This window comes from Salvelinus sp. IW2-2015, linkage group LG4p, assembly GCF_002910315.2.
Source record: "Salvelinus sp. IW2-2015 linkage group LG4p, ASM291031v2, whole genome shotgun sequence".
Taxonomy (NCBI): Eukaryota; Metazoa; Chordata; class Actinopteri; order Salmoniformes; family Salmonidae; genus Salvelinus; species Salvelinus sp. IW2-2015.
Genome location: NC_036841.1, coordinates 20,811,095 through 20,829,017, shown reverse-complemented (window position 1 = coordinate 20,829,017; position 17,923 = coordinate 20,811,095). Strand labels below are relative to the sequence as shown.

At 43.2% G+C, this 17,923-nt stretch overlaps 1 protein-coding gene across 1 annotated transcript; it reads right to left on the bottom strand.

Annotated features, from left to right (window-relative positions):
- Positions 1-10,923: 10,923 nt before the first annotated feature.
- Positions 10,924-11,851, bottom strand: LOC139023542 (uncharacterized). The gene is made up of 2 exons (XM_070436882.1): positions 11,509-11,851; positions 10,924-11,423 (listed from the first exon to the last, which is right to left on the bottom strand). The coding sequence occupies exons 1-2, from the start codon at positions 11,767-11,769 to the stop codon at positions 10,935-10,937; spliced, it is 750 nt and encodes a 249-aa protein (XP_070292983.1). The 5' UTR covers positions 11,770-11,851; the 3' UTR covers positions 10,924-10,934.
- Between the last annotated feature and the right edge of the window lie 6,072 nt (positions 11,852-17,923).

The window sequence follows — 17,923 nt, the reverse complement described above, 5'->3', positions numbered from 1 at the left end:
GAGGTAATTGAGGTCATATGAAGTCAGAAGTTTAAATACACTTAAGTTGGAGTCATTAAAACTCATTTTTCAACCACAATGTCTTGTTAACAAACAATAGTTTTGGCAAGTCGGTTAGGACATCTACTTTGTGCATGACACAAGTATTTTTCCAACAAATGTTTACAGACTATGTTTACAGATTATTTCACTCAATTGATTGGCATCTTACCATTCAAACAATGAATCCTGACCTAGGATAACTTTTAAAACATGAAATGATTTGGCTTGCTCTACATGTATCACAATTCCAGTGGGATAGAAGTTCCATACACGAAGTTGACTGGGCCTTTAAACAGCTTGGAAAAATCCAGACAATGAAGTCATTGCTTTAGAAGCTTCTCATAGGCTAATTTACATAATTTGAGTCAATTGTAGGTGTACCTGTGGATGTATTTCAAGGCCTACCTTAAAACTCAGTGCCTCTATGCTTGACATCATCGGAAAATCTAAAGAAATCCTCAGAAGACCTGTGGACCTCCACAAGTCTGGTTCATCCTTGGGAGCATTTTCCAAACGCCTGAAGGTACCATGTTCATCTGTACAAACAATAGTATGCAAGTATAAACACCATGGGACCACATAGCCATTATACCGCTCAGGAAGGAGACGCGTTCTGTCTCCTAGAGATGAACGTACTTTGGTGCGAAAAGTGCAAATCAATCCCAGAACATCAGCAAAGGAACTTGTGAAGATGCTGGAGTAAACAGGTACAAAAGTATCTATATCCACAGTAAAACGAGTCCTATATCGACATAACCTGAAAGGCCGCTCAGCAAGGTAGAAGCCACTGCTCCAAAACCGCCATAAAAGCCACACTATGGTTTGCAACTGAACATGGGGACAAAGATTGTACTTTTGGAGAAATGTCCTCTGGTCTGATGAACAAAAATAGAACTGTTTGGCCATAATGACCATCGTTATGTTTGGAGGAAAAAGGGGAGGCTTGCAAGCCCAAAGAACACCATCCCAACAGTGAAGCACAAGGGTGGCAGTATCATGTTGTGGGATGCTTTGCTGCAGGAGGGGATGGTGCCTTCACAAATAGATTACATCATGAGCAGGACAATTATGTGGATATATTGAAGCAACATCTCAATACATCAGTCAGGAAGTTAAAGCTTGGTTGCAAATGGGCTTCCAAATGGTCAATGACCCCAAGCATACTTCCAAAGTTGTGGCAAAATGGCTTAAGGACAACAAAGTCAAGGTATTGGAGTGGCCATCACAAAGCCCTGACCTCAATTCTATAGAAAATGTGTGGGCAGAACTGAAAAGGGTGTGCGCGAAGGAGGTCTACAAACCTGACTCAGTTACACAGGTCTGTCAGGAGGATGGGCAAAATTCACCTAACTTATTGTGGGAGCTTGTGGAAGGCTACCCAAAATCTTTGACCCAAGTTAAAACAATTTAAAGACATGCTACCAAATACTAACTGAGCGTATGTAAAATTCTGACCCACTGTGAATGAGATGAAATAAATAAAAGCTAATATAAATCATTCTTTCATCTATTATCTGACATTTCACATTCTTTAAAATAAGTGGTGATCCTAACTGACCTAAGACAGGGCATTTTTACTAGGATTAAATGTCAGGATTTTTGGGCTTTCCTCTGACACTGCCTAGTATAGTGGTCCTGATGGAAGAAGCTTGGCCAGTGATGTACTGGTCATACGCCAAACTCTCTGCAGTGCATTGCGGTTGGAGCGAGAGTTGCATACCAGGCAGTGATGCAACCAGTCAGGATGCTCTCGATGGTGCAGCTGTAGAACCTTTTGAGGATCTGAGGACCCATGCCAAATCTTTTCAGTCTCCTGAGGGGGAATAGGTTTTGTCTTGCCCTCTTCACGACTGTCTTGGTGTGCTTGGACCATGTTAGTTTGTTGGTGATGTGGATGCCAAGGAACTTGAAGCTCTCAACCTGCTCCATTACAGCCCCATCGATGAGAATGGGGGTGTGCTCGGTCATCCTTTTCCTGTAATCCACAATCATCTCCTTTGTCTTGATCATGTTGAGGGAGAGGTTGTTGTCCTGGCACCACACAGCCAGGTCTCTGACCTCCCTATAGGCTGTCTCGTCGTTGCTGGTGATCAGGCCTACCTCTGTTGCGTCATCAGCAAACTTAATGATGGTGTTGGAGTCGTGCCTGGCCGTGCAGTCATGAGTGAACAGGGAGTACAGGAGGGGACTGAATACACACCCCTAAGGGGCCCCCATGTTGAGGATCAGCGTGGCGGATTTGTTGTTACCTATCCTTACCAGCTGGGGGTGGCCTGTCAGGAATTCCAGGATCCAGTTACAGAGGGAGGTGTTTTGACCCAGGGTCCTTAGCTTAGCTTAGACACTTGCCAGTTGGTCAGCGCATGCTCACTGTACATGTCCTGGTAATCTGTCTGGCCCTCCGGCCTTGTTGACCTATTTAAAGGTCTTACTCACATCGGCTGCGGAGAGCGTGATCACACAGTCATCCGGAACAGCTGATGCTGTCATGCATGTGTCAGTGTTACTCGCCTCGAAGCAAGCATAGAAGTAGTTTTGCTCATCTGGTAGGCTCGTGTCACTGGGTAGCTCTCGGTTGTGCTTCCCTTTGTAGTCTGTAATGGTTTGAATGCCCTGACACTTCTGACAAGCGTCGGAGCCGGTGTAGTACAATTCAATCTTAGTCTTGTATTGACATTTTGCCTGTTTGATGGTTTGTCGGAGGACTTAGCAGGATTTCTCATATGCTTCCGGGTTAGAATCCCGCTCCTTGAAAGCGGCAGTTCTGGACTTTAGCTCAGTGCGGATGTTGCCTGTAATCCATGGCTTCTGGTTGGGTTAGGTACCTACGGTCACTGTGGGGACAACGTCATCGATGCACTTATTGATGAAGCCAACGACTGATGTGGTGTACTCCTCAATGCCATAGAAAGGATCCCGGGAACATATTCCAGTTTGTGCTTGCAAAAATGTTGAGTAGCTTAGCATCTGCTTCATCTGACCACTTTTTTATTGAACGAATCACTGGTGCTTTTTGCTTGTAAGCAGGTATCAAGAAAATAGAATTATGGTCAGATTTGCCAAACGGAGGGCGAGGGAGAGCTTTTTACTCGTCTCTATGTATGGAGTAAAGGTGGTCTAGAGTTTTTGTTCCCTCTGGTTGCATATGTAACATGCTGATATTAATTTGGTAAAACTGATTTAAGTTTCCCTGCATTAAAGTCACCGGCCACTAGGAGCGCCACATCTGGTTGAGCGTTTTTCTGTTTGCGTATGGCGGAATCAAATCAAATCAAATTTTATTTGTCACATACACATGGTTAGCAGATGTTAATGCAAGTGTAGCGAAATGCTTGTGCTTCTAGTTCCGACAATGCAGTAATAACCAACGAGTAATCTAACCTAACAATTCCACAAATACTACCTTATACACACAAGTGTAAAGGGATAAAGAATATGTACATAAAGATATATGAATGAGTGATGGTACAGAACGGCATAGGCAAGATGCAGTAGATGGTATAGAGTACAGTATATACATATGAGATGAGTAATGTAGGGTATATAAACAAAGTGGCATAGTTTAAAGTGGCTAATGATACATGTATTACATAAAGATGGCAAGATGCAGTAGATGGTATAGAGTACAGTATATACATATGAGATGAGTAATGTAGGGTATATAAACAAAGTGGCATTGTTTAAAAGTGGCTAGTGATACATTCTTACATAACATTTCCATCAAATTCCCATTATTAAAGTGGCTGGAGTTGAGTCAGTATGTTTGGAGCAGCCACTAAATGTTAGTGGTGGCTGTTTAAAGTCTGATCGCCTTGAATATAAGCTTATTTTCAGTCTCTCGGTCCCTGCTTTGATGCACCTGTAGTGACACCTCGCCTTCGGAGATAGCCGGGGTGAACAGGCAGTGGCTCGGGTGGTTGTTGTCCTTGATGATTCTTTATGGCCTTCCTGTGACTTCGGGTGGTGTAGGTGTCCTGGAGAGCAGGTAATTTTGCCCCCGGGTGATGCAGTTGTGGCAGACCTTACTACCCTCTGGAGAGCCTTACGGTTGTGGGCGGAGCAGTTGCCGGTACCAGGCGGTGATACAGCCCGACAGGATGCTCTCGATTGTGCATCTGTGATCTTTGTGAGTGCTTTTGGTGACAACCGGATTTCTCTTCAGTCTCCTGAGTTGAGAGGGCGTGCTGCGCCTTCTTCACACGCTGTCTGTGTGGGTGGACCAATTCAGTTTGTCCGCGGTTGTACGCCGAGGAACTTAACTTACTACCCTCTCCACTACTGTCCCGTCGATGTGGATTAGGGGGTGCTCCCTCTGCTGTTTCCTGAAGTCCACAATCATCTCCTTTGTTTTGTTGACAGTTGAGTGTGAGGTTATTTTCCTGACACCACACTCCGAGGGCCCTCACCTCCTCCCTGTAGGCCATCTCTCGTAGTTGTTGGTAATCAAGCCTACCACTGTAGTGTCATCCACAAAACTGATGATTGAGTTGGAGGGCGTGCATGGCCAACACAGTCGTGGGTGAACAGGGAGTACAGGAGAGGGCTCAGAACGCACCCTTGTGGGGCCCCAGTGTTGAGGACAGCGGGGTGGAGATGTCATTACTACCCTCACCACCTGGGGCCGGCCCGTCAGGAAGTCCAGTACCCAGTTGCACAGGGCGGGGTATCAGACCCAGGGTCTCGAGCTTGATGACGAGTTTGGAGGGTACTATGGTGTTAAATGCTGAGCTGTAGTCGAATGAAACAGCATCCTCACATAGGTATTCCTTGGGCAGTGTGCAGTGTGGTTTGCTGATTGCGTTGTCTGTGGACCTATTGGGTACGGTAAGCAAAATTGGGTGGGTCCAGGTGTCCAGGCTAGGTTGGAGGTGATATGGCCTTGACTAAGTCTCTCAAAGCACTTCATGATGACAGAAGTGAGTGCATACGGGGCGGTGTCGTTTAGCTCAGTTTACTTAGCTTTTCATTGTGGAACAGGAAAATGGTGGCCCTCTTGAAGCCATGTGGGAACAGCAGACGGGAATAGGATTGAATTGATAATGGTTTCCGTGTGCTCAGGTTGGTAGAGCATGGCGCTTGCAACGCAGGGTGTGGGTTTTCAATTCCAACGGGGACCAGATTGAATATGTAGAACTTTCACCAATTTGAAAGTCGCTCTGGATAAAGAGCGTCTGCTAATGAACTTAAAATGTAAATGTAAAATGCCGTAAACACACAGCCAGCCTGTCTGCCGCATGCTGCTGAGAACTCTTCGCCCCGCGTCCGCTCGGCGGCTTGGGAAAAATGCCGTCTGGGCCTCGGCTGCTCCCTTTGGGCGAGGGTTAACGTTAAATGTTTTACTCACCTCGGCTGCAGTGAAGGCAGAGACCGCAGGTTTTGGTAGCGGGCCGTGTCAGTGGCACTGTATTGTCCTCAAAGCGAGCAAAAAAGTTATTTAATCTGTCTGGGAGCAAGACATCCTGGTCTGCGACGGGGCTGGTTTTCTTTTTGTAATCCGTGATTGACTGTAGACCCTGCCACATACCTCTTGTGTCTGAGCTGTTGAATTGCGAATCTACTTTGTCTCTATACTGGCACTTAGCTTGTTTGATTGCCTTGCGGAGGGATTAGCTATACTGTTTGTATTCGGTCATGTTTCCGGTCACCTTGCCCTGGTTAAAAGCAGTGGTTTCAGTTTCGCGCGAATGCTGGCATCAATCCACGGTTTCTGGTTTGGGAATGTTTTAATCGTTGCTGTGGGTATAACGTCGCTGATGCACTTTCTAATGATATCGCTCACCGAATCAGCGTATTCGTCAATGTTGTTGTTGGACGCAATGCGGAACATATCCCAATCCACGTGATCGAAGCAGTCTTGAAGCGTGGAATCAGATTGGTCGGACCAGCGTTGAACAGACCTGAGCGCGGGAGCTTCTTGTTTTAGTTTCTGTTTGTAGGCTGGAAGTAACAAAATGGAGTCATGGTCAGCTTTTCCTAAAGGAGGGCGGGGGAGGGCCTTATATGCGTCGCGGAAGTTAGAATAACAATGATCCAGGGTTTTACCAGCCCTGGTAGCACAATCGATATGCTGATAGAATTTAGGGAGTCTTGTTTTCAGATTAGCCTTGTTAAAATCCCCAGCTACAATGAATGCAGCCTCAGGATGTGTGGTTTCCAGTTTACACAGAGTCAGATAAAGTTTGGTCAGGGCCATCGATGTGTCTGCTTGGGGGGGAATATATACGGCTGTGATTATAATCGAAGAGAATTCCCTTGGTAGATAATGCGGTCGACATTTGATTGTGAGGAATTCTAAGTCAGGTGAACAGAAGGACTTGAGTTCCTGTATGTTGTTATGATCACACCACATCTCGTTAATCATAAGGCATACCCCACCGCCCCTCTTCTTACCAGAAAGATGATTGTTTCTGTCGGCGCGATGCGTGAAGAAACCAGCTGGCTGCACCGACTCCGTTAGCGTCTCTCGAGTGAGCCATGTTTCCGTGAAGCAAAGAACGTTACAGTCTCTGATGTCTCTCTGGAATGCTACCCTTGCTCGGATTTCATCAACCTTGTTGTCAAGAGACTGGACATTGGCGAGTAGTATGCTAGGGAKTGGAGYGCGATGTGCCCGTCTCCGGAGCCTGACCAGAAGACCGCTTCGTTTGCCCCTTTTACGGCATCGTTGTTTAGGGTCGCCGGCTGGGATCCGATCCATTGTCCTGGGTGGAAGGCAAAACACAGGAACCGCTTCGGGAGAGTCACATTCCTGGTCGTAATGATGGTGAGTTGACTTTGCTCTTATATTCAGTAGTTCCTCCCGACTGTATGTAATGAAACCTAAGATTACCTGGGGTACCAATATAAGAAATAACACGTAAAAAAAAAAATGCATAGTTTCCTAGGAACGCGGTCTTAACCCCAGCATCGGTCTGTGGTGGTATGTAGACAGCTACGAAAGATACAGATGAAAACTCTCTAGGTAGACACCGTAGTCTACAGCTTATCATGAGATACTCTACCTCAGGCGAGCAAAACCTTGAGACTTACTTAGATATCATGCACCAGCTGTTGTTTACATATTCAGTTGAAGTCTTAAGTTTACATACACCTTAGCCAAATACATTTAAACTCAGTTTTTCATAATTCCTGACATTTAATCCTCGTAAAAATTCACTGTCTTAGGTGAGTTAGGATCACCACTTCATTTTCAGAGTGTGAAATGTCACAATACTAGTTGAGAGAATGATTTATATCAGCTTTATTTCTTTCATCACATTCCCAGGGGGTCAGAAGTTTGCATACACTCAATTAGTATTTGGTAGCATTGCCTTTAAATTGTACAACTTCGGTCAAACATTTTGGGTAGCCTTCCACAAGCTTCCAACAATTTCCTGCTAGACAGGAATGTCAGTGTTTTGCCATGGCCAGCGAAGAGCTGGGACCTGTTGGGGTCCTATTGGATCGGAGGGTGAGGGCTAAGGCCATTCCCGACCAGAAATGTCCGGGAACTTGTAGGTGCCTTGGTGGAAGAGTGGGGTAACATCTCACAGCAAAAACGGGCAAATCTGGTGCAGTCCATGAGGAGGAGATGCACTGCAGTACTTAATGCAGCTGGTGGCCACACAAGATACTGACTGTTACTTTTGATTTTTACCCCCCCCTTTGTTCAGGGACACATTATTCAATTTCTGTTAGTCACATGTCTGTGGAACTTGTTCAGTTTATGTTTCAGTTGTTGAATCTTGTTATGTTCATACAAATATTTACTTTTTGTTAAGTTTGCTGAAAATAAACGCACTTGACAGTGAAAGGCCGTCTCTTTTTTTTGCTGAGTTTAGTTTGTCAATTATTAACTTCTTAGTTTAAAGGGGAAATAATAGCTTGAGGGCAGTAATTTTGCACATAAGGCAGACACCTAATTTTAGAGTCTAACTGTGTCAAATTTAGACTTACTGTATGCATAGTCCACCACCCCTTGGCTTACCCGACCACGCTGTTCTATCCTGCCGATACAGTGTATAACCAGCCAGCTGTATGTTGATAATGTCGTTGTTCAGCCTACGACTCTGTGAAGCATAAGATATTACAACTTTTAATGTCCCATTTGTAGTTTAATCTTCCTCGTAGGTCGTCAATTTTATTTTCCAATGATTGCACGTTAGCTAGTAGAACAGAAGGTAGGGGGGGGTTTATTTGATCGCCTACAGGATTTTGGCCTGTTCCCGGGAAAGCAGTATGTCGTTCACGTCGGGCTCTTCGGACTCGTTAAAGGAAAAAAAAGCTTCTGCCAGTTCGTGGTGAATAATCACTGTTCTGATGTCCAGAAGTCATTTCCGGGCATAAGAGATGGTAGCAGCAACATTATGTACAAAATAAGTAAGAAAATAAGTTACAAACAACGCAAAAAAACGAACATAAAAACACAATCAGTTAGGAGCACCTAAAGCGTCAGCCATCTTCTCTGGCGCCGTCTTCAAACAAAAGCAGTTTAGGTCAAAAGAGATGAGACTAATAAAGTAAATAGAGGAAATAACAGTGCAGGTAGATGGTAATGAAACGATACTATAGAGGGACAAAATAGGTTAGAGGAAAAACAAAAATAATTGAAAGGGAAATATTTAAGAATGATCAAGTGTAATGTATTCCAAAAATAAAGCAAACTGGATGGAAAAAGGTGAAAATGCACAACAATTTTTCTCTCGAATCTTCGGCATAGAAATGCTACCAAAAACAATTTACAGAAACTCATTACAAATGATTCACCATATTACATTTTTTTAATTTTTTAAGCATATGTTTTCTTTTCAGTCTCCTCCATTTCCACTGAATGATGTTAACTGTAAGGATTTTTTTACTAATAATAACAATAATGTAAAATTAACAAACTTACAGAAAAACCTGTGTGAAGGCCAACATACAGAAGAGGAACTTTTTGAGGCAACTAAGTCTTTTCACTTTGGAAAAACACCAGGGCTTGATGGTATACCAGTAGAGTTATATCAGACCTTTCTAGATGTACTCAAAGATCCATTATTAGCATGTTTTAATTACTTTCAGGCACTTAACAAGAATGTCTGATTTCATTACTACTAAAAGAGGACCCAAGTGGTAAGTGGTAAGTATAAAGATCCAGTCCATTTAAAAAACTGGAGGACTCTTGCACTTTAATGTTGTGATGCGAAAATCCTGGCGAAATGAATAGCACATAGAATAAAAAAGGTTTGCCCAGATATTGTTAATCCTGATCAGACATTTTCTTTTACATGGATTATACATAATGGAGATAAAATATGACAATTACTTGAAACAATTGAACATTATGAAAGATCAAAAATACCAGACCTGGCCTTCATAGCAGATTTGAAAAGGCGTTTGAATTTATATACAATTCTAGTCATATTTTATAATAATGGTTACTTCTCAGAAAGTATTGAGCTTTTAAGAGGCTGTCCATTGTCTCCATATCTATTTATTATGGCCATGAATAGAAACGGAGGAGTTATGTCACATATGCAGCAATCAAAAATAGAGTGCCTTTCGGAAAGTTTTCAGACCCCTTGGCGCGCTCGGAGTTTGCCAAAAGACACCTAAAGACTCTCAGACCATGAGAAAGTAGATTTTCTGGTCTGATGAAACCAAGAGTGAACTCTTTGCCTTGAATGCAAAGCCTCACATTTGAAAGAAACCTGGCACCATCCCTACGGTGAAGCATGGTGGTGGCAGCATCATGCTGTGGGGATGTTTTTCAAAGGCAGGGACTGAGAGACTAGTCAGGATCGAGGGAAAGATGAACGGAGCAAAAAATAGAGATTCATGATGAAAACCTGCTCCAGAGCACTCAGGACCTAAGACTGAGGGGAAGGGTCACCTTCCAACAGGACAGCAACCCTAAGAACACAGCCAAGACAACGCAGGAGTGGCTTCGGGACAAGTCTCTGAATGTCCTTGAGTGGCCCAGCTAGAGCCCAGACTTGACCCCGATCGAACATCTCTGGAGAGACCTGAAAATAGCTGTGCAGGCAAAGCTCCCCATCCTACCTGACAGAGCTTGAGAGGATCTGCAGAGAAGAATGGGAGGAACTCTCCAAATACAGGTGTGCCAAGCTTGTAGAGTCATACCGAAAAGACTCGATGCTGTAATTGCTGCCCAAGGTACTTCAACAAAGTACTGAATACTTATGTAAATGTGATATAAAAAAAAAAAAGTTTAATAAACTAGTAAACATTAAAAAAACAGTTTTTGCTTTTCCATTATGGGGTATTGTGTGTAGATTGATGAGGGAAAAAAATATTTAATTGGAATGTCTGCTCAATCCAAACTTACAACCAATTGATTAGAGCATTTCCACAAAAATGGAGGAGGCAAGTGGAAAAAGGGAGAAGGTAAGGAACTTGTTTGCCTGCCATTTATTAAAGATACAAATTGTCTAAATAAGTTGCTAAATAAATTGTGGGAGAGATTTTTTACAAGTTGCTAAATAAATGGGAAGAGATTTTTGATGTACCGATTCCATGGCACGTGGTTCATGAACTGGTCCAAAAAACAACACTTGATTCAACCCTTCAAGTTTTTCGATTTAAATTATTATTCTAAATTCTTGCCACAAACAGAATGATATATATATATATATATATATGGGGCATACAACAATCTCAGCTCTGTAGATTTTGCTGCGAATAGACAGAATTACAATAATTTTTTTTCTGGTATTGCCCCTGTGTAGCTTGGTTCAGGAAGGGTTAAATAATCACATTTACATTACATTTACATTTAAGTCATTTAGCAGACGCTCTTATCCAGAGCGACTTACAAATTGGTGCATTCACCTTATGATATCCAGTGGAACAACCACTTTACAATAGTGCATCTAACTCTTTTAAGGGTGGGAGGTTAGAAGGATTACTTTATCCTATCCTAGGTATTCCTTAAAGAGGTGGGGTTTCAGGTGTCTCCGGAAGGTGGTGATTGACTCCGCTGACCTGGCGTCGTGAGGGAGTTTGTTCCACCATTGGGGTGCCAGAGCAGCGAACAGTTTTGACTGGGCTGAGCGGGAACTGTACATCCTCAGAGGTAGGGAGGCGAGCAGGCCAGAGGTGGATGAACGCAGTGCCCTTGTTTGGGTGTAGGGCCTGATCAGAGCCTGAAGGTACGGAGGTGCCGTTCCCCTCACAGCTCCGTAGGCAAGCACCATGGTCTTGTAGCGGATGCGAGCTTCAACTGGAAGCCAGTGGAGAGAGCGGAGGAGCGGGGTGACGTGAGAGAACTTGGGAAAGTTGAACACCAGACGGGCTGCGGCGTTCTGGATGAGTTGTAGGGGTTTAATGGCACAGGCAGGGAGCCCAGCCAACAGCGAGTTGCAGTAATCCAGACGGGAGATGACAAGTGCCTGGATTAGGACCTGTCTCTTATACACATCTAGATGTGTATAAGAGACAGGTGTTGCAGTAATCCAGACGGGAGATGACAAGTGCCTGGATTAGGACCTGCGCCGCTTCCTGCGTGAGGCAGGGTCGTACTCTGCGAATGTTGTAGAGCATGAACCTACAGGAACGGGTCACCGCCTTGATGTTAGTTGAGAACGACAGGGTGTTGTCCAGGATCACGCCAAGGTTCTTAGCACTCTGGGAGGAGGACACAATGGAGTTGTCAACCGTGATGGCGAGATCATGGAACGGGCAGTCCTTCCCCGGGAGGAAGAGCAGCTCCGTCTTGCCGAGGTTCAGCTTGAGGTGGTGATCCGTCATCCACACTGATATGTCTGCCAGACATGCAGAGATGCGATTCACCACCTGGTTATCAGAGGGGGGAAAGGAGAAGATTAATTGTGTGTCGTCTGCATAGCAATGATAGGAGAGACCATGTGAGGATATGACAGAGCCAAGTGACTTCAATCACAACATTCACTTAAAATTAACCTTACAAACACCAGTGTTGGGCGATTTGGAAAGCCATAGTCAGTCAATAAATAATATAATAATACTCGTAGGAAAGGTTTTCATCTTTAGCTCACAATCTCTGGATACTATAAGATTAGAAATGTTCAACATGTATGGAAAAACATCACAGGAGAATTGAAAAATATATGGCACGTGGAATCCAAATGAGGGTGGTCTATGGTGATTCTGTTACGCTCGTCGAAAACATCGGACCAAGGTGCAGTGTGGTAGGCGTACATTTTATCTTTATTAAAAATGAACATCCAAAAACAACAAAAGGAAAACAAACGTATCGTTCGGTAGGCTACACAGAGCTTTACAATAACAACATCCCACAAACTAAGGTGGCAAAACAAGCTGCCTAAGTATGATTCCCAATCAGAGACATCTGATGCCTCTGATTGGGAACCACACTGGCCAAAAAACAAAGAAATATAGAACATAGAATTCCCACCCAAATCACAACCTGACCTAACCAAATAGAGAAATAAAAAGTCTCTCTAAAGGTCAGGGGGTGACAGATAGGTGGGATGGGCTGAGAGTGGTTGAGGGGTGGGATTAAAGAGCTTAGCTTTGGTAATGTCACGATCGTCGTAACGTTGAAGAGAGGAGGACCAAGGCGCAGCGTGAAATTAATACATACTTGATTTATTTAACGAAGACGAAAATGAAGAACACTTGACAAACTAATACAAAACAATAAACGACGAACGTGAAGCTAATGAAAACTAGTGCTGACACAAACACTACACATAGACAATAACCCACAACCCACAATACAAAACAGGCTACCTAAATATGGTTCCCAATCAGAGACAATGAATGACAGCTGCCTCTGATTGAGAACCATATCAGGCCAAACGAGAAAACCCCACATAGAAACAGACAACATAGATAATACCCACCCAACTCCTGTCCTGACCAACTAAATAAAGACTAAACAAAGGAAATAAGGTCAGAAACGTGACAGGTAATGCATTATTGTTATGTGACTGCTTTAAATAAAAGTACCATGTATGTAAAATGTGTAGTCAACATATGTATGTAAATTGTATATGTAAAATGTATGTATACGTAGCAGAAAAGCTGTAAAAAATACAAACATATATTTGTTTTCTGAAGAGGGAAGGGTTAATCAAAAATAAACAAACAAAAAAGCAATGGCTGCCTACGATCATGGCACACCTGACGGAAAGGCATATGACAACCTGCCATTAATTAAGCCTGGCCTCTGCTATTGTAAATAGTACAATACAAAGATGCACCGAAACAACATGCTAAAGTAGATTTGAGCTTTCCCTTGACACTGTCTTCCAGTTCATTTTCAACACAAGGAAATAAAAAATGCATGCTATACTTGCATAATTAATCAACTTCTCCAGTCCCAGAGCCTGGCTATCATAAACTTATTCAATAAAAAAGTCCTCTGCAGCCTCCCAAACTCTTGACAAGATTGCATTATTCCCAAGCTCCAAAGACAGTGGGCTTTGTTCTGACTTTATTGGGTTTTTCATTAATTAACTTCATGACAATATTTAGCACAGGCTCTCTCTCGTCTAGTCTCTGTCAGCAGTTTTTTTTTTTTACTAATTTGTGACTTTTTTCTCTCAAGCGTTCATTTCAAAGGTTTAATAACACTGTCTGATGATGACTGCTGTAAAATCCATGGGCACTCATCTACGGGACATGCTTTCCACTATACTATTAATGTGCTTTTTTAAGACTTTGCATTTAAATGTTATCTCACGAGATTCTTCCTTTCATACGAAATGGAGACTATGAAGTCCAAACATTGTTTAATATTCATAGATTGTTTTGTGTTGTAAGGCATTTCCACAAAATGTTTTACAGCTTAAGCCCTTCTTCTCACATAATGTCTACTTGTTGATCTTGTTTTGACCAGTAATCCTTACAGAACCTAAACTGAATCTGTATGCAGCACTACAAGGTCTTCCATGGTGTGTATTGAGGCAGTAGGTGTCGGAGGAGTAGAGACAGATCTTAAATAAGATTTAGCCTGTAAGGTAGGAATGTGACGAATTGGACAAGTGAAGAGATACAAAAAGATAATTCAAATGAACTGACCCAACTCAGTAAGAACTTATATTTTTCTCTAAAGTCTTCACAGTGGTTGAATAATGATGAAGATGGCTTTATCACCTTCACTGATTACGTATTTTCTGTAATACTATCCTTGTCATATTCTTATCAATATATTAAAATATCAGCCAATGCCTTGAGAGACAGTAGTATTTGGGCCATACCCATGGTTCATTCTGTTCCTAAGTGTTGATGAGCCAGAGGAACCTACAGTATGGTCTAAGGCTGAGACATTTCTGCTTAGTAAAGCACACTATAGGCCACCCTATTGAGCCAATTGTAAAGGCCATGAGGTATGGAAGATAACGCTGAAAGCCAATGCCCAGGGGAAGTGAAGCACTAAGGGAACATTCCCATCCCCTCCTTACAGTACAGTTCAATTGCACTGTGGTGGGTGGAAATCAATCTGTCCAGTGGAGAATGCTGCTAAGTTATGTGTGTGGATTTCATTAAGAGTGAGAAGATAAGAAATGGGATGGGAAGGAAAAAGGGAGAGTAAGAAATACAGTTTAGAGGAAGACAGCTAAAGTGATGATGGTATTGATTATGTGTTTTTTTTAAGACCAAGGCTAGTGCTCGTGTCAAGGAGTATTGGAGATGAGATCTCATCAAAGGTTGTTTCTGTGGCCTGCTGCCATTGATTAAGCTACCCCAATTAGTGGGGAGGCCTTGACAATTCATAAATCAGCTGAAATTGATTTTTCGACAAGAATTAAGCAGCATCAGCACTGGGTTTACATTTTCATATTCAATGTAATATGCATGCTGCACACTGAGACACATTTGACGAGTTGTCATCTAAAGAGTCCTTGTTAACTTTAATGATTTGATTGAATAGAATTCATTGGACACGATGTCCAGCATAACTCTTACTTTGGCAAAAACTCTTCTGTTCTGACATTTGAAAATAGTGCAACTTCATCACATACGCTGCTGCTACTGTTAATTATTTATCCTGTTGCCTAGCCACTTTACCTCTACCTATATGTATATATCTACCTCAATTACCTCGTACCCCTGCACATTGACTCGATACTGGTACACCGTGTACATAGCCAAGTTATCGTTTCTCAAGGTATGTTTATCCTTGTGTTATTATTGTTCTGTTGTTTACGAAGCATGTGACACATAACAGTTGATTGGAACTTAATCACACAGTGCAAAACTCATTTTAAGAAGTAAAAAAATTATAGTTCAAATACGATACAGTTGACATACACATCAATCAAAATAGCTTGGTTAGAACATAATTACTGTAAAATAAATGAATAGCAATCCAAGAAAGAAAATGATTTAATGTAATATGCATGCTGCACACTCAGACACATTTGACGAGTTGTCATCTAAAGATACCCTGTTCATTTGATTCAATGATTTGATTGAATATGATTCATTGGACACGAAGACCAGAATCTTGTAGTGTTGTTATCACGGCTCAGGCTAAGACCCAGATGCAGACACAGGAGGCGGATAGTACGAGTCTCAGAGTTTATTACAGAACAAGGGGCAGGCAATCGGTGGGTCAATGCAGGCAAAGAGTTGTAATCCAAATCAGAGTCAGCAGGTACAGGACAACAGGCAGGTTCAGGGTCAGGACAGGCAGAAAGGTCAGAACTGGGAAGACTAGGAAAAGCAAAAACTAGAGCACAAGAAACACGGAACACGCTGGTCGGAAACAGGAGACAATTGGCTGTGCCACAGCGGTTTAATTCAAGATACATGAAAGTGGGATGTGTACGGAGGGTGCGAACTCCATCTGGAGGGGCAGATCCCGAATGGTAGCAGGGAGCAGGGGTCCGGTGGCGGTCCGCCTGTCGTCAATAGATGGAGGTGGTTTTGAGAAGAGTGGTCCGGGCTCTCTTCCAGGTACGGTGACAGTGACTGTCGAACATCTAGGTAGAAGGTATGCTGACCTCTTCCTCTTGTTCAGGGAAGAGTGGGGGCTGATATCCCAGGGAACGCTCAAAAGGCGAGAGACCAGTAGCAGATCAGGGAAGGGTGTTATGGGCATATTCCACCCACACGAGTTACTGGCTCCAGGTGGTGGGATTGGTGGAGAAGAGGCAACGAAGAGTCATCTCCAGGTCCTGATTGGCTCGCTCCGAATGGCCTTTAGACTGGAGATGAAAACCAGAGGACAGGCTGGGAGACAACACAGAACGACTTCCAGAATCGGTTTGAGAACTGAGGACCGCGATCAGAGACCATGTCAACCGGAAGTCCATGGATCCGGAAGATGTGCTGCAACATGAGCTGGGCCGTCTCCTTAGCTGAGGGCAACTTAGGACGGGAGATAAAATGGACGGCTTTGGAAAACCTATCCATCACCGTAAGGATAGTGGTGTTGCCGTCTGACGGACAAAGTCCTAGGATGTATGGGACCAGGGGCGGTGAGGAACAGGGAGTGGTTGAAGTAGGCCAGCCGGAGCTTGCCGCGGAGTCTTGTTCTGCGCACACACAGGCGGCAATGAACGTGGAGACTTCAGTAACCATGGTGGGCAATCAAAAACATTGTCGGATGAAAACCAAGGTCCGATGGGAGCCAGGATAACAGGTGAGTCTCAAAGAATGAGCTCATTCCAGGACCAGAGCACGGGCAGAGTCTGGGACAAACATCCAGTTATCCTTGCGGACCAGACTCTCTATTCCCCAGATGATATCAGCCACTAGACAGGAAGTAGGGAGGGTCATCACTAGACAGGAAGTAGGGATGGTGTGGTAGCTGTACAGACCTGAGAGTGCGTCAGGCTTCACATTCTTGGACCCCGGGCTGTAGGAGATAGTGAAATGGAAACAAGTGAATAAGGGCCCATCTCAACTGCCTGGAGTTGAGCCTCTTGACGGTGCGGAGATATTCCAGGATCTTATGGTCTATCCACACCAAGAATGGATGTTCCCTTTCTAACCAGTGCCTCCACTCCTCCAACGTCATCTTAACTGCGAGTAATTCTCGATTTCCCACATCATAGTTCCTCTCAGTGGGGTTAACTTCTCTGGGATAGGTGGCAGTATTTTCATGTCCGGATGAAAAGCGTGTCCAAAGTAAACTGCCTGCTACTCAGGCCCAGAAGCTAGGATATGCATATTATTAGTAGATTTGAAAAGAAAACACTCTGAAGTTTCTAAAACTGTTTGAATCATGTCTGTGAGTATAACGGAACTTATTTAGCAGGCAAAATCCCGAGGACAAACAATTCAGATTTTTTTTTTTGAGGTCACTCTCTTTTCAATGAAKTTTCATTGGGAATCCCGATTTCTAAGGGACCTTCTTGCAGTTCCTATCGCTTCCACTCTATGTCAACAGTCTTTAGAAATTGGTTGAGGTTTTTCCTTTGAGATATTAAGAAGTAGCACTGTTCAGAATGAGGCTCGAGGGAAGTGTATTCTTTGTTAGAGGCGCGTGACCTGAAAGCTAGCCACACTTTGTTTTCCCCTGGTATTGAACACAGACATCCCGTCTTAAATTGTATCAATTATTTACGTAAAAAAATACCTAAAGTTGTATTGCAAAAGTAGTTTGAAATGTTTGGACAAAGCTTACAGGTAACTTATGTGATATTTTGTAGTCACGTTGCGCAAGTTGGAACCGTTTTTTTTCTGGATCAAACGCGCCAAATAAATTGACATTTTGGATATATATCAACGGAATTAATCGAACGAAAGGACCATTTGTGATGTTTATGGGACATATTGGAGTGCCAACAGAAGAAGCTCGTCAAAAGGTAAGGCATGAATTATATCTTTATTTCTGTGTTTTGTGTCGCGCCTGGAGGGTTGAAATAGGATTGTCTGTGTTTGTTTACTGGGGTGCTGTCCTCAGATAATATCATTGTTTGCTTTCGCCGTAAAGCCTTTTTGAAAT